At 42.0% G+C, this 16,025-nt stretch overlaps 1 protein-coding gene across 3 annotated transcripts in view; it reads right to left on the reverse strand.

Annotated features, from left to right (window-relative positions):
* The window catches only part of LOC140482489 (ATP-binding cassette sub-family B member 6-like), a 245,549-nt gene extending 230,493 nt beyond the window's left edge, over window positions 1-15,056 (reverse strand). Inside the window, exons 1-3 of one of the 3 annotated variants that reach the window (XM_072580032.1) lie at window positions 14,943-15,021; window positions 8,549-8,641; window positions 4,818-5,349 (exon numbers count right to left, since the gene is read on the reverse strand). In XM_072580032.1, the coding sequence (XP_072436133.1) occupies window positions 4,818-5,333 (516 nt within the window). In that variant the 5' untranslated portion in view covers window positions 5,334-5,349; window positions 8,549-8,641; window positions 14,943-15,021. Of the gene's footprint in view, window positions 1-4,817; window positions 5,350-8,548; window positions 8,642-14,481; window positions 14,762-14,942 lie in introns of those variants that run through there. The other 2 variants (XM_072580030.1, XM_072580031.1) reach the window with 2 other exon arrangements.
* Between the last annotated feature and the right edge of the window lie 969 nt (window positions 15,057-16,025).

Consider the following 16,025-nt stretch of genomic DNA (forward strand, 5'->3'; position numbering starts at 1 on the left):
AATTAGATCCCCTTTCATCTTTCTAAACTCCATAGAGTATAGACCGAGAGTCCTCAAACATTCCTCATATGTAAAGCTTTTCATTTCTGGGATCATTCTCGTGAACTTCCTCTAAACACACTCCAAAGCCAGTATACCCTTCCTGACATATGTGCCCTAACATTGCACACAATATTCCAAGTGTGGTCTGACCAGAGCCTTATGGAGCCTCAGAAGTATAATCACTGCTTTTATATTCAACTTCTCTCAAAATAAATGCCATCATTGCAAGTGCCTTCCTAACTACTGACTCAACCTGCAAGTTGACTTTGAGAGAATCCTGGACTAGAATTCCCAAGTCTCTTTGCACTTGAAACTTCGGATTTTTCTCCCCATTTAGAAAGTAGTCCATGCCTCTAAAGTGCATAATCTCACACTTTCTTATATTGTACTCCATCTGCCACTTCTTTGCTCACTCTCCTAACCTGTCCAAATCCTTCTACAGTCTCCCCATTACTACTTGACCGTCAACCAACCTTTGTATTGTCTGCAAGCTTTGCCAGAATGCCCTCAGTTCCTTGATCTAGTTTGTTACATCTCTACACGAACCCCACTTTTCAGCACTCGGCTCATAGCCTTGGACATTATGATATTTCAAGGGCTCATCCACATACATTTTAAAAGGATGCAATGTTTGCCTGCCTCAGCTATCCCACCAAGCTATGCATTTCAGATTTCCAACACCCTCTGATTTAAAAGATTTTCCTCAAATCCCCTCTAAACCTTCTTCCCTTTAAGTATGCCCCCCCCCCCATTACCAACCCTTCCTATCCATGCCCTAATCATCTGACACACCTCTGCTCCAAATACAATTAGTGATTACATAGTGTTGTGGGGAAAATCACCAGCCTCGGAGTCAGAGTTGGGGTTCAACGACAGAGTTTACTGTACAAGGAAATACCAGAGCTCCAAGGAGAGAGACACCAACAGTACAGTGATCAGCTGTGATTCTTCTCTCAACCCGGAGCACACGTCAAGATAATTTTATACTTTGCGATATAATAGGGCAGAGATGAGGTTATGGTTGGTCTCTGTAACAGTTTGTTTGTTACAAACATTGCAGAATCCCTGATGATAATTCTGATGCAGTCATTGTCAGTTCCAACGCAGCCTTTGTTAATTTCAATGTGGTTGTTGTCAGTTTCAGTGCAGACATTATCAGTTTCAATGGCTGCGTGAAAGTCCATTACTGTAGTAATAGGCACTAATCACTTTTCCCGAGAAGGATGATTACTGCAGCCCTGCCTATTAACACAGTGACATGGACTCCATACAAAGTGCTTGCATTTCTATCAAAAAAAAGGTATTGGCTGGACCCAGACACTTCAGCGGACAGTATATGGTACTCATCTGTATTCTCTCCCACCCACCTTAAATCAACTAGGTTGGGAGTGCATTATGCTGGCATTTTGGTGGCCCCAGGCAGTATCTGTGTTTGCTTTGCTAGCTCTCTCTATATTGTGGCCATCTTGTTAAGTGGCCAACTTATGGTTCAGCAGCTATCTTGTGTCCGTTGGCCTAGTGTCATGCTGCCCCGTGCCATCTCCCACTTCAATAGGATTCAGGGTGAGCTTGCTAATTGGATACAAAACTGGTTTTATGGTAGGAGACAGAGGGTGGTGGTGGAGGGTTGCTTTTTGAACTGGAGGTTTATGACCAGCAGAGTTCCAGAAGGATCGGTGCTGGGTCCTCTTTTGTCATTTTATATAAATGATTTTGATGAGAATGTAGGAGGTATGGTTACAAAGTTTGCAGGTGACACCAAAATTGGTGTTACAGTGGACAGTAAAAGAAAGGTGGTTCTCAGATTACAAGGAGATCTTAGCCCATTGACCAAGGAATAGCAGATAGAGTTTAATTTGGATCAATGCAAGGTACGCATTTTAGTAATACAAGCAAGGACAGGACTTGTCTGTTAATGGAACAGAGAGACCTAGGAGTTCAGGTACATAATTCTTTGAAATATGCATCACAGATAGACAGGGTGTAAAAAGACAACATTTAGCTCACATGAAACCACTGAACATAGGAGTTAGAATGACATGTTGTTGAGGTTATACAGGATGGTGGTCAGCTCTGGTTGCCCTGTTACATAAAAAAAGATATTAACTGGAGAGGGTTCAGAACAGGTTTACCAGAAATGGAGGGTTTGAGATATAAAAACAGACTGGAACTTCTCACTGGAAGATAGGAAGTTGAAGAATGACCTTATTTGAGGTTTATAAAATCACGAGGGGGCATAAAGGGCCTTTTCCCTCAAAAAGTTCAAAACTAAAAAAGGACATTTTTTAAAAGTGAGAGGAGAAAAATTTAAAAGAAGGATGGGGTGGGGGGGTGGAGGAGGAGGAGGAGGAGGAGGAGGAGTGGTTCATGTGTGGAATGAACTGCCAGAGAAAAAGGTGGTGGATGCAGGTACAGTTACCATGTTTAAAAAAGACATTCAGATAATACATGAATTGGAGAGGTTTGGATGGTTATGGGCTAAGAGCAGGGAGTGGGATTAGTTTAGTTTGGGAATATGGTCAATGTGGAATGGTTGGACCACAGGGTGTGTTTCCATGCTGTATGACTCTATAACCAGAGCTCTTCCAGCCTGTCATAGTTAAAAATGCTCTATCCTGGTCAATCTCCTCTGTACCCCTTCCAGTGCAATGAAATCCTTCCTACTGTAAAAGGTGACCAGAACTGCATACAGTACTCCATCTGTCAAAGGCTTTTACAACTCCAACAGAATCTCCTTTCTTTTATAATCTATGCTACAGGTGACCAAGGAAAGTTCCCAGTATGCCTTTTTAAATCCTCGTATTAACCTGTCCTGCCAGCTTCAGGGATCTGTGGATGAGCACCACAAGATCCCTCTTTCCTCGGAGCTTCCCAGTATTCCTTTACCTTGTTAATTTTTTCAGAGTGTATCACCTCACTTTTCAGGATTCAATTCCACTTGCTACTGATCTGCCCTTCTGACCAGTCAGTCCATATATTCCTGTAAATTAGGATCTTCTTCCTTCACTATTAGCCACTTGCCAATCTTCATGTCACCCGTAAATTTAATCATTTCCCCTACATTCTCATCATTTATACAGCTGCTCTAAGGCTCTCATCCCGAGGGTCATCACACTGCAGGCAAGAGGAAAGATGGAGAAGGAGAATTCTCATGATAACCTCAGCTGGTACAGGAATTGAACCCAGGAATCGCTGCACAAGTCAGACACATTTTTCAGAGAAGAGATTAAACGAAGACTTCACTTCTCAAGTGAACATACAAGTCCCTTACAGTAATTTTACAGAACAGATACACTCTCCCTCACATCTAAGTATATATCTTTCAACCAATGTCACAGATTATCTGTCAATGGTTGCTATTTGTGCAATCTTGCTCTATGCAAACTAGTTGTTTTTCTTTATTCTTTCTCTCAAACAATCCAGCTATTAATTTCTAAACAATCTCATTCCCAGTCATCCATTATTATTGATTTGGTGTTGCCGTTAACAGGAAAAGCAAAATTTCACTGTGAGCAGAGACTTTAGTAAATGAGTAACCACATGTAATTCTACTATTCCTCAATCCTATACTGCAGCCACCCCACCCTGATCAAGAATTAAAGATAATTAATAAAAAGCAGCTGCAAGCACTTTATCATTACTTTTATCCAAATTGAGATAGGATTTGTGGTGAATTGTATTGTGATCAAAAGGAACAGGTGAGTTTGGATTTACAAGTTCCCAAAATTCTCCTCGCCTCATGACAGAGATTGACCAAGCACAGTGAACAACAACTTACATGACAGATGTGCAACCATCAAAAAGCTGAAAGAAAGAGATCTTGATCTTGTCAATCAAGTCCTACATTCTTACTGGATTTTATTTATTCAACACTAATACTGCATCAAGTTGAACTGGAAGGTACTCTATTGCTCAACTATTCTTATCACTCAATTGCAACATCCTCCTCCACCTGAAACCAGTGATTGGAATGGCAGTGAAAACGGGCCACTCCTACCCCACCCAAACTAGTCAGTCCATAATTGGTACAGGCATTCAAAACCAAAGCAAAGCAATCCTCTTTCAACATGCAGACTGAGCTTCAATGACATCTAAATCTATTGATTTTACCCAATTAGAAAGTGGGTTTGTCTAGCATAGAAGTTGCTTTGGATCAGTATGAGAAGACAGTCTGCAAAGCAATCTTTACTCATTTTGTTTTCTTGGTGGCCATAAGGAACAGGGAGACTCCTCCAAGTCTCTTCCCCTACCCCAGGCAATCCTTCCCTTCTGGGAGAAAGTAAAAGTGAAGACTGCAAATGCTGGAGACCAGAGTCAAGAGTGGAGCTGGAAAAGCACAGCCAGTCAGGCAGCATTCGAGGAGCAAGAAAATCAATGTTTCTAAGATCAGCTCTTCATCAGGAAGGAGGCTTCCCTTCCCCCTCATCTTTCATTTCAACTAAAGATTCATCTTCTAAAATGTATGGCTTGTGCAATAGGTCACCAGCTTCAGATTCTGCCTGATTTTAATGGCTGGGCAGTTGCTTTCCTATGCTATTTTTGCTGATTCATGGGGCTGTTCTAATGAAACCTCACCTGATCTGAAATTTTAACTTGGTATTCAATTCTTCAGATGCTGCCTGCCCTTCAGTTTTTAACCTCTAATGCAATAGGAGGAGGTGTTCTTCAAATGCATAAGTAAGTACTCATTGAAAGAAATGTCCATCCTGAATGGAAAATCTGAGCTCAGCCCTTTCACCCTTGATCCACAACAAAAGGTTATTCTTAGAACCTACCTTGTGATCAGTATTGTCCAGAGACCACCACCATAATGGACTTCTCCATGATACGAAGGCCAGATTCTCAGCTGCAAAGGCCAGAGCCCAGAAGAGTAGCAGAATGGTACTGTGACCACGTGTCCTGTCCCGTATCAACACTTTTGTGCGTTCGAGGTGCAGCAGAACAATGGTACACAACCACCCAAAAATAGATAGGCATGAGTAGACGATAGTGTATCCATACACAGTGCCTAAACCAAAGGATTGCCAAAGAATATAGATTCCAAACTGCAGCAACAGGACCACTGACAGGAACAATTGCAGGAAGAAAAGACGAGAGCGTGGTACATACTTTGGCTCCATTGTAGTGCCATACATATTGTAACAAACATATAGCAAACTGCCGAAGAGGAAAGCGATGCTCAAGAGTACTGTTGAAACCAGGGTGAAATAAAAACATGGGAAAAGTCCTTGTTGTATCCATACTTCTGACAAGGATGCGTTGTCTTCACAGTAACTTCCAAGGACAGTCATTGCATCAGACAAACAGCTGCAAAACAGAAATACAAACTGAATCCTCAAGGGATACAACAGGAATTATAATCAATATTTTAAAAAAAGTACTTTTAACAGGTATTCAACATAAACATGTATGAAAACTAGGTAGTTTTCTCTTATGCCAATGTTATGGAACGCCATTTCTCTGCAGTAATAATCAACGATTCCAACTTAAAATGCAAAGACTTTTAGGCAATAGGATTAAGCCATACATCCCCTCAAGCATTTTACAACATATAATTATATCATGGTGGACCTTCTATCCTCAATTCCCATCCCCTGCTCTCTCCTCATATCCCAGGATTCCCATTTGCTAGTTTTAAATACATTCCATGATTAACCATGTTCAACCCTCTGGAGCATAAAATTCCAAAAATTCACAAGTATCTACAAGAAGAAATTTCTCATTTGCAGTGACAATGTCTCCTAAGTCCATTCTCTCCTGAGAAGGAAAATACGCTCTCCTCAATGATCCTTTCAGATGACAAAGTTAGGCAGAGGTTCAGGTTGTGTTGAGGAAGTGGGGAGGCTGCAGAAGGACTTGACAGTCTCGGAGACTGCGCAAAGAATGGCGGATGGAATAAAATGAGAGAGAGTGCGTAACCTCACACTTTGGTAGTAAGAGTGGAGGCATAACTGTGGAAAGGCTTCAGAAATCTGAAGCACAAAGGGATTTGGGAGACCCAGTTCAGGATTCTGTTAATGTTAACACGCAGGTTCAGTTAGCAGTCAGGGAGGCAAATGAAATATGAGCATTCTTTTCAAAAGGGCTAAAATAAAGCGGAGGTTGTACAAGGCTTTGGTCAGACTGCATTTGGAACATTGTGACCAGTTATGGGCCCCACATCAAAAAGGAATGGGCTGGCATTGGAGGGGGTCCAGAGGAGGTTTATAAGAATTATCCCAGGGACGAAGGGAATGTCATGCGAGGAGTGGTTGAGGACTCTGGGTCTGTACTCAAAATGGAATTTAGAAGGAAGGATGAGGGTGTATTGTATTGAAACTTACTGTGTATATACCGAAAACCTGGATGGAGTAGATGTTTCCATTAGTAGGACAGATCAGGACCTGAGGGCATCGACTTTGAGTGAAGGGACGACTCTTTAGAACTGGGATAAGGAGCAATTTCTTCAGCCACAGATCAGTGAATCTGTAGAACAGACTTTACATTTTGCCAATTTATTTTTCCATCTATAAAAAGATTAAAGCTCAGCAATGTTGCTGCATTGTCCTTGTTATATGTTCCTCCAATTTGTAGTCTGTCCAACACAATAACTATTAGGAGTCCTACAAATTATTCTCAATGTTTTCAGTTTTCTACCTCTTAGTTCAGACTATACATAGTCAACATTTCAGCAGCAAAAACAAAATGAAATTGTGAAGGAAGATATAGTTATTTGGAAAAAATCTACCCTTGTGTAATCGGGCTTTGGCACGACCGTAAACTATAACTGAGATAAGCATGTTCAGACCATTCTGTCACATTAGGGCAGTGGGTAGCAAAGATAAAACAGAAGGACTCAGAGATAAAGTGACAGTGAGAAGTAACAGACCAGAAAAGATCTGGATGATTAGAAATGTATTGGATTGAATTGAATTGGGAAGCAGAAGCAAACTGCAATTTTTAGACTAACTTACAGGACACCACTGAACGATCAAGGAAGGTCAATGGCTACTAAGCCCCTTTACAGCATCTGTTTAGTGCTTTTGGTCTGCACACTTGAATATACCATAGAATTGTTACATGAACGTCTTGCTATGCTGTTTGTGTTCGTTCACCAAATAAGGATCAGAGCCATTCTCCTGCTGTTTCCTTTAACCCTGAACATGATTCTTTTACAAATAACCAACCAATTCCCTTTGGAAGCCCAGAATTAATCTGCCTCGACCACACAGACGTACATTCTAGACAATGGCCACTTGATGTGGAGTATGTGAGGGAGAGTGGGAGATCTCAGAAACCTACCAAATTCTAAGAGAACTAGATAGGGTAAACACTGGAAGGACATTGCCAATGACCAGCGAGTCCAGAACAAAAAAGGGGCTATAGTTTAAGGATAGATTGGACTGATTTCTTCACCCAGAGAATGGTGATCCTGTGAAAATCTCTGCCAGAGAAAGTGATGGAGGCCAAATATTCAATATTTTCAAGAAAGATTTAGATACAGTTCTTAAGGCCAAAAAGGACTAAAGGGTATAGCAATAAAGCAGAAGTCAGTTCCAGAATTAGATAAGTCAGCCATGATCATATTGAATGGCAGAGCAAGCCTGCTCCCGATCCTATTTGCGATGTTTCTCTGCTTCAATAAATGACTGACCATAAACAGTACCCATTCAAAACATGCCTGCATCAAAATTCACTTCAGTGGAAGCAGTCTGCAATGGAATTAATGGCTCCACTAAACATGTAATGTCTATAGAAGCAACTAGTTTGTCCTTGGATTTCAATTGTGGTGTGCCTTGACCCCACAAACAGAAAGAGGCATTACTGAATTTGAGCTCAACAGCAGCACCCAATGAAGGCAGAAACCTTAGGGAAAAAAAAAGGACACCCCACTGAATTCTGAATTCTTAGTCAGAGATATACAGCACGAAAAAACTGATCCTCCGGTCCAACACGTCTGTGCTGACCAGACATCTAAATCAATCTAGCCCCATTTGCCAACATTTGGCCCATATCCATGTAAATCCTTTCTATTGACATGCCTGTTCGATTTTTATGTGCACCACTGTTGGCTGGCTGTGTTCGGAGATCCCATGGCCAACCCAGACATACATACCAATAAACTCAACCAAAAACAATATGTATGCCCATATCAACAGAGTACACATCATTCTTTGACAGTTTGAAATATACATGCATTGGACTTGCCACTCAGCATGACTAGACAAAAAAAAAAGGTTAAAACACATTGGTTTGACTGTAAGAGTAACAAGCTGTCAAATGATAGGATTCATCCTCATGATGGCACCGAATTGGTGTATTATAGACTGCCCAAGACAGATGCAAGTGTTGCCTTTTTGTACCCTACCTGATCTGAAATGGGTTCTGCACAACATGAGCTGGGTGAATTTCAACAGCCAGTTTTGGGCAGGTTTCCATATAAATGTGAAAGATTCCTTTGGTGTGCCAAGTATAATATAAAATCGATAGCAATGCAGTGTCTACATGCTTATTTGACATTACTCACCAATGTAGCACTCAAGGAAGCCATTGACACCTGTACTGCAGCATGATCATCAAGACCTGCCACTATTGCATGAATCGGTATCCAGTAAACCTACTAAGAACACAACATATGCACAAATAGAAAGTGTTGCCATGGATCAGTTAGGTTCAGTTCTCATAAACATCCTTGCTGGATTATTTGAGAAATGTATGTACCTTCATTAGAATGACATGGAACCTCCTACTGCTTGCATATTTCTCTCGTTTGAAGTTCTGTGTTCATGTAAAAGTCCTGTTTATGGCTAAAAAAAAAGTTTCCTTATATGCCTTAATGGGCTCCATCCTGCACTCAAATTCACGTTTGCAACAGAGTAATCAAATGAGCTGCTTTTCCTTGAGGCGCTAGTTGAGAATCACCAAGGGGTTTGTAGCACAAACCCTTTCACTGGACAATATACACATGGAGTTCCTGCAGTTCCATGCACTAAGAATGACCTACTGTCAACCTTGTAGGTACGTGCCAAGTCATATGTTCACCATGCAAGCTCTTTGCTAAATAATCCAATTAGTCACACTGTCAAACAATTTAGATTGCAAGGAAGAGCACAGCAGTTCAGGCAGCATCCAAGTAGCTTCGAAATTTCGAAGCTACTTGGATGCTGCCTGAACTGCTGTGCTCTTCCAGCACCATTAATCCAGAATCTGATTTCCAGCATCTGCAGTCATTGTTTTTACCCAATTTAGATTGCAAGTCCGACTGTCAATGTGGTGCTCTTGCACATACTGGAAGCTAATTGATTAACACACAAGGCCCTGCTTTTTTTTTGTAGGCGGAAACAGCATGTAAACACAAATGTATCTGTTTCTACTAAAAAAAGGTGTCAACACTTCCCTCTGGCTCATTTCACATATTTTAAACCAGTCTACTTGGCTCGCTGAGAATTTCAACAGAACATGCCAGTGACTTGTCAGCCATCATTTAACTAGATAAAATTTCCATAGAAATGCACCACTATCCACTTGCCAGCCAATTAGCACCCTGTCATACTCAGTATAAATGCTGCATACCCTTTTTACTGGTATTTGCAAACTGTCCTGATTAGCACAAAATAAAAGTGTCAGCATTATTTTCTCACCATAAGTTTTGCACTATAGATTTCTTTGCACATTTATCCTTCTTACAAAATTCTCTTTTTCTGTATTTGCTCACAGAGCAAATCGCTGGCTGAGGTGCATTTATTGCCCACCCCTAAATTGCCCAGAGAGCAGTTAAGAGTCAACCACATTGACTTGGGGTCTGGAGTCACACATAGGCCAGACCAGGTGTGGATGCATTTTCCTTCCCTAAAGGACAGTAGTGAAGCAGATGAATTTTTCCAACAATCAGCAATGGGTTGAGAAGTAGCAGATAGAGTTTAATTCAGATAAATGCAAGGTGCTGCGTTTTGGGAAATTAAACCTTAGCAGGACTTATACACTTAATGGCAAGGTCTTAGAGAGTATTGCTGAACAAAGAGACCTTGGAATGCAGATTCAAGGCTCCTTGAAAGTGGAGTCACAGGTAGATAGGATAGTGAAGGAGGCATTTGGTATGCTTTCCTTTATTGGTGAGGATATTGAGTACAGGAGTTGGGAGATCATGTTACGGCTGTACAGGACATTGGTTAGGCTACTGTTGGAATATTGTGTGCAATTTTGCTCTCCTTCCTACCAGAAAGATGTTGTGAAACTTGAAAGGATTCAGAAAAAATTTACAAGACTGTTGCCAGGGTTGGAGAGTTTGAGCTATAGGGAGAGGCTGAACAGGTTGGGCCTGTTTTCCCTGGAGCAGAGACTGAGGGGTGACTTTATAGAAGTTTACAAAATTATGGGGGGGTATGGATAGGATAAACAGACAAAGTATTTTCCCCTGGGGTCAGGGAATCCAGAACTAGAGGGCATAGGTTTAGGGTGAGAGGGGAAAGATATAAAAGAGAACTAAGGGGCAACTTTTTCACATCGAGGATGGTACATGTATGGAATGAGCTGCCAGAGGATATGGTGGAAGCTGGTACAATTGCAACATTTAAGAGGCATTTGGATGGGTATATGTATAGGATGGGTTTGGAGGGATATGGGCCAGGTGCTGGCAGGTGGGACTAGATTGTGTTGGGATATCTGGTCGGCATGGACAGGTTGGACCGAAGGGTCTGTTTCCATGCTGTACATCTCTATGACTATGACTATGTGCTGGTTAGGTGAATTGCCCATAGTGTCAAGGGATGTGCAGGCTAGATGGATTAGCCAGGGAAAATGCAGGGGTACAGGGGTAGAGTAGAGGCATGGGTCTGGGTGGGATGCTCTCCAGAGGGTCAGTGTTGAATCAATGGGCTGAGTGGCCTGCTTTCACTCTATGGGGATTCTAAATGATTCCCAAATGGCTGCAGTCAAACGTGACACACAAGATGGTTGTGGTTGCTGGAGACCAGCCTTCTCAGCAAGCGTTCCTTAGGGTTGTGTCCTAGGCCCAACAATCTTCAGCTGCTTCAATGACCATCCCTCCTTCAGAAGGTCAGAAGTGAAATGTTCACTGTTGATTGTACAATGCTCAGCATTATTTGCAACTTCTCAGATACTGAAACAGTACATGTTCAAAAGCAGCAAGATCTGAACATCCAGATTTGGGCTGAAAATTGGCAGGTAACATTTGTGCCACAAATACCAGGCAATGACCTTTTCGAACAAAGTCAAAATAATATAACCACTGCCCTTTGACATGTAGGGTTACTGTCACTGCATCCCCACTATTAACATCCTTGGGTTTACCATTGACCAGAAACTCAACTTGATTTGGTGCACAAACACCGTGGCTACAAGACTTGCAATACTGCTGCAAATAACTCCCCACTGCCTTCCGAAAGCCAGCCCATCATTCGCAAGTACAAGTCAGGAATGTGATGGATTACTACCCTTGTCTGGATGGGTGCAGCTCCAACAAACATTCAAGAAGCTTAACACCATTCAGGACAAATCAGCCTGCTTGACTGGCAACACATCCACTCCCTCCATCACTGATGCCCAATAGCAGTAATGTATACAATATACAAGATACGCTACAGAAATTCACCAAAGCTCCTTAAACTCCACCTTGCAAACACAAGACCACTTGTATCTAGAAGGACAAGGGCAACAGATACATGGGAATACCACCTCATGAAAGTTCCCCTCCAAGCCATGTAGACCTGGAAATATCTCATTGAAGGAACAATGTCTTAACTAAAATTCTGAAATTCCCTCTGATGAGGATTGTAGGTCTACCCACAGCACATGGGCTGCAGCAGGTTAAGACAACAGCTTACCACCAACTCAAGGGCAACTAGGGACAGGCAATAAGTGCTGGATTTCCTGGTGAAGGGCTTTTGCCCAAAATGTCGATTTTCATGCTCCTTGGATGCTGCCTGACCTGCTGTGCTTTTCCAACACGGATTTAAATCCTGGTTCCCAGCATCTGCAGTCCTCACTTTTGCCTAATAAATGCTGGCCACCAATGATGCCTATATCACAAATGAATATACAAAAGGTGCAACTCTGCAAAAAACATTACTGCCAAACAAAATTTCTCATTTGCACAAAATTCCCACATGAACCAAATTTACTCCTACAGTTCACTGCTGATAATATACTGACTATGAAACTACACATTTCGTGTTTCTTTGTTCAAACTACCAAATTACTACAAGTATCAAATCTGCAAAGATTGATAATACGGATGACTGAGGTCCTATCAGCTGTCCTGAAGGAAAATCAAGTTTACCCCATTACGACACAATTTGTCTTTTGATCCAATTCCCTTCAAAGAATATTGAACTAGCATCAATCATCTTTTCAGTGTATTCAAATGATTACAGCAGTTCAACAGTCAGCTTAACAATGCCTTCTCTGGAGCGTATAGGGATGGCAATAAATATAGCCTAGCCAGCAACACCCATATTTCCTTGAATAAGCAAATGGAACAAACTTAATCACTGACCTCTTCTTTATAGAATCCCTACAGTGTGAGAAACAGGCTCTTCGGCCCAACAAGTCCACACCGACCCTCCAAGAGAGGAACCAAACCAGACCCATTCCCCTAGGTTTACCATAAGACACAGGATTGGAAGGAAGGCCATTTGGCCCATCAAGTCCACTCTGCCATTCAATCACCTAACCTAGACATTCCTGATCACTGGGCAATTTAGCATGGCCAGTTCACCTAACCTGTAGATCTTTGTATTGTGGGAGGAAGCCAGAGGAAACCCACACAGACATGGGGAGAATGTGCAAATTCTGCACAGACAGGTGGAATTGAACCCTGGTCCCTGGCGCTGTGAGACAGCAGTGCTAGCCACCCCAACATTTGTCCAATTCTTTGTCTTCTTTTTCGACAATAGCCCAGGAAGCTGCAATTTTCAGGCATTTTGTACCCAGTTTACTAAGTGGTCTGAACCTACAAAACCAACTGTCCTTAATAGATTACTAATTGGCTGAAAGTGGTAATTTAATTCAGGAAGCAGAATTGGAAGTTACAGTTAAGGCCGAATTGGGGTTGTGGGTAAGGAACTCAATATTCTTCCTCAAACATAGTCTTTCCTGGAACCCAAATAATCATGTAAATTGGAAAAAGCCTATCTTACCAGATATGCTAGATGTAGCTAACTCAAGGAATAAATTCTGCACAAAGAGATGTGGGGCAAGAGTGCATTGCAGAAAAGGGATATTCGTGTGTCAAACTTCTATCTCTACTGTACAATTGGTAGTCACACAGGTCTTTCCTTTGCAGAGACTAAAGCAAAAGAGTGAATTCCAGTGTGTTAACTCCATGAAACCCTGAATCAGATACATCTGTAACTTGAAGTCTCATAATAACATGGGACTTGCACTGAGTGAAGTAATATCTAGCTCAAAGCAAGGTGGTTTGCGTTATTAAGAACCCAAAATCAACTCCAGGATATTCTTCAGGCAAGTGTTCAATCCATCTATTTTTAGTTGCTCTAATGATTTTCCCTCCAAAAAGGTATATGAAAATTTGAGTTTGTACTGCTGAATGGGGTAATATTTGCATCACACAAGAGAGAGGTAATGGCTACATCAAATAAATAATGTAGCTATCTTTACTTAATATTCAATGTTTTATCACTGAATTCGCCCACTATCAACATCCCAGGATTATTATTGATTAGAAACATAACTGGAGCAGCCAGATAAACACTCGAGTAGGTCACTGACTAAGAATACTGCAGTGCCTAACACACCTCCTGACTCCTCAAAAGACTATAAAAGGCACAAATCAGGGTTGTAATAGAATAAGTTCCAACACTCAAGAAATTGGACACATCCAGGACAAGCAACCTGTTTGACTGGCATCCTTTTACCATCTTCAATATTCATTCCCTTCACCACTGTAACACAGCAGTGTATGCAATCTACAAGATGCACTGCAAAATTCCTCATTAGAGTGCCTTCCATCAACTCTATCATCTAGAACAAGAGTGATAACACACATAGGAACACTGCAAAAAGTAAATCCCCCTCCAACTCTCATTCTGATTTGACACAGTAGTAGTGAGTTAAAGTCGCAGAGTTTCTTCACACCACCTTGTAGTTACACCACATGGACTGCAGGGATTCAAGATGGCTCACCACAATCTACAAGAGTAAAGGGCAAATGTTGATCAAGCCACTGTAGTGAAGCTTATAACTTGTGCAAGTGATATAAAAAGACACACCCAATTGCCCCATTTGTGGAGTTAGTTGAGCTTCCAGGCTTGAACTTCATGCTGATTGTAAATACCACCTGAGAAGCTACAGCCAGAAACATGATCTCGGCTGAAACGATATAATGAATTCCTACTACCCTGCAGCTGACGATTATCACAAAACAGGAGTATTCCACTTGACCAAAAAACTCCCAAAATGAAATCTCTCGACTCTACTGACCTTGAACAAATTCAAACTGGGGAAGGCATTTAAAACCGGGTGAACGGTTTACGTAAGTAGTAAACGCTCGTTCTGAAACGCTGCTCTGTCATGGGTACATCCGAGGAAATGCACAACCCCAGAGAGATTTGTAACAACAACAAAAAAAACCCCACAAACTCTGGAAAAGCTCAGTAGATCTGGCAGCATTTGTGGAGAGAAATCAGAGTTAACGTTTTGGGCCCGGTGACTCTTCCTCAGAACCGAAGGTAGTCACGGAAATGTCGGTTTTTATGTAGAGGTTGTACTGAGAGACTGAGCCCTGGTGTTTGTGACATTACTCAGGGTCAGCTCGAACCCACTGCATTCCTTTTCCTAGATGAGCATTTACTGTACCGATTGTAAGGGCTGAAATACAAACTGCGAATAAAAGCTATCGAGAGGAATATAACCAGGCCACAGCTACCTATAAGAATACTCACCAATTATCAAGGCTCCGATCACTTTATTTTCTCTCGCCTTTGAAAGTCATTTGCAAATGACACAGGCCACAATACAACCACTGGGTCCTAGTGCACGCAATCACAGGATGTGAATCTCCAAATCCTGTTTTAAACGGCCACCGTATTGCCCTTGGATTGGCTGCAGCCGCCACTCTGCCAATAAAGCACTTAGTCACTGTTGAACACAGCAATGTGAACGTTACAAGCAATAATTGTCATGGAATCCCTACAGCGTTGAATCAGCCCATTCAACCCGTTGAGTCCATACCGACCACCCAAAGAGCATCCCACCCAGACCCATCCCATTCCCGTAACCCCGTATTTCACATGGCTAATCTATCCAGTCTGCACATCTTTGGACTGTGGGAGGAAACAAGAAAAACATTGAAACTTCACACAGTTGCCGGAGGCTGGAATTGAACGAGGATATCTGGTTGGCATGGACGAGTTGGACTGAAGGGTCTGTTTCCGTGCTGTAGATCTCTATGACTCTATGCTGAGGCAGCAGTACTAACCAGTAAACTCCTTGGATGCTGCCTGAACTGCTGTGCTCTTCCGGCACCACTAATCCAGAATCTGGTTTCCAGCATCTGCAGTCATTGTTTTTACCTCGTACTAACCAGTGAGTCACTTATCTCACCCAATCCAAGTGTGGTCACCACCATTTCGTTACCATTGCACATTTTTGATTTCCAGCATGATTGAAGGTGACAGTAAGCACTCCTCTTCCAGTGATTCCCAGCTTCCACCTCTGTATGTCGATGAGCTTCCAAACATTCAATTCCCCTTCCTGTTAGCCCTTCCCTGTATTCCACTGGCTTCCCAATTCCTTCAGTTCATACCCAACTAGTCTACATGAGTAGCCCTTTACCCCCCAAGCCCTGTCCCTGTCATATGAGGTGACCATGCCAATTGCTGTCATACACTATCCCATCCCCTAGAAGTCAGGGTGCTGCAGATCATAGATGAACACCCTCCTGCACAAACCCTTTCCCATCCATGCTTTACTGTATCCCCTTCACAAATACAATTTTCCCCTTCATAAATATAATATACTCTTCC

The sequence above is a fragment of the Chiloscyllium punctatum genome, chromosome 10, assembly GCF_047496795.1.
Source record: "Chiloscyllium punctatum isolate Juve2018m chromosome 10, sChiPun1.3, whole genome shotgun sequence".
NCBI lineage: Eukaryota > Metazoa > Chordata > Chondrichthyes > Orectolobiformes > Hemiscylliidae > Chiloscyllium > Chiloscyllium punctatum.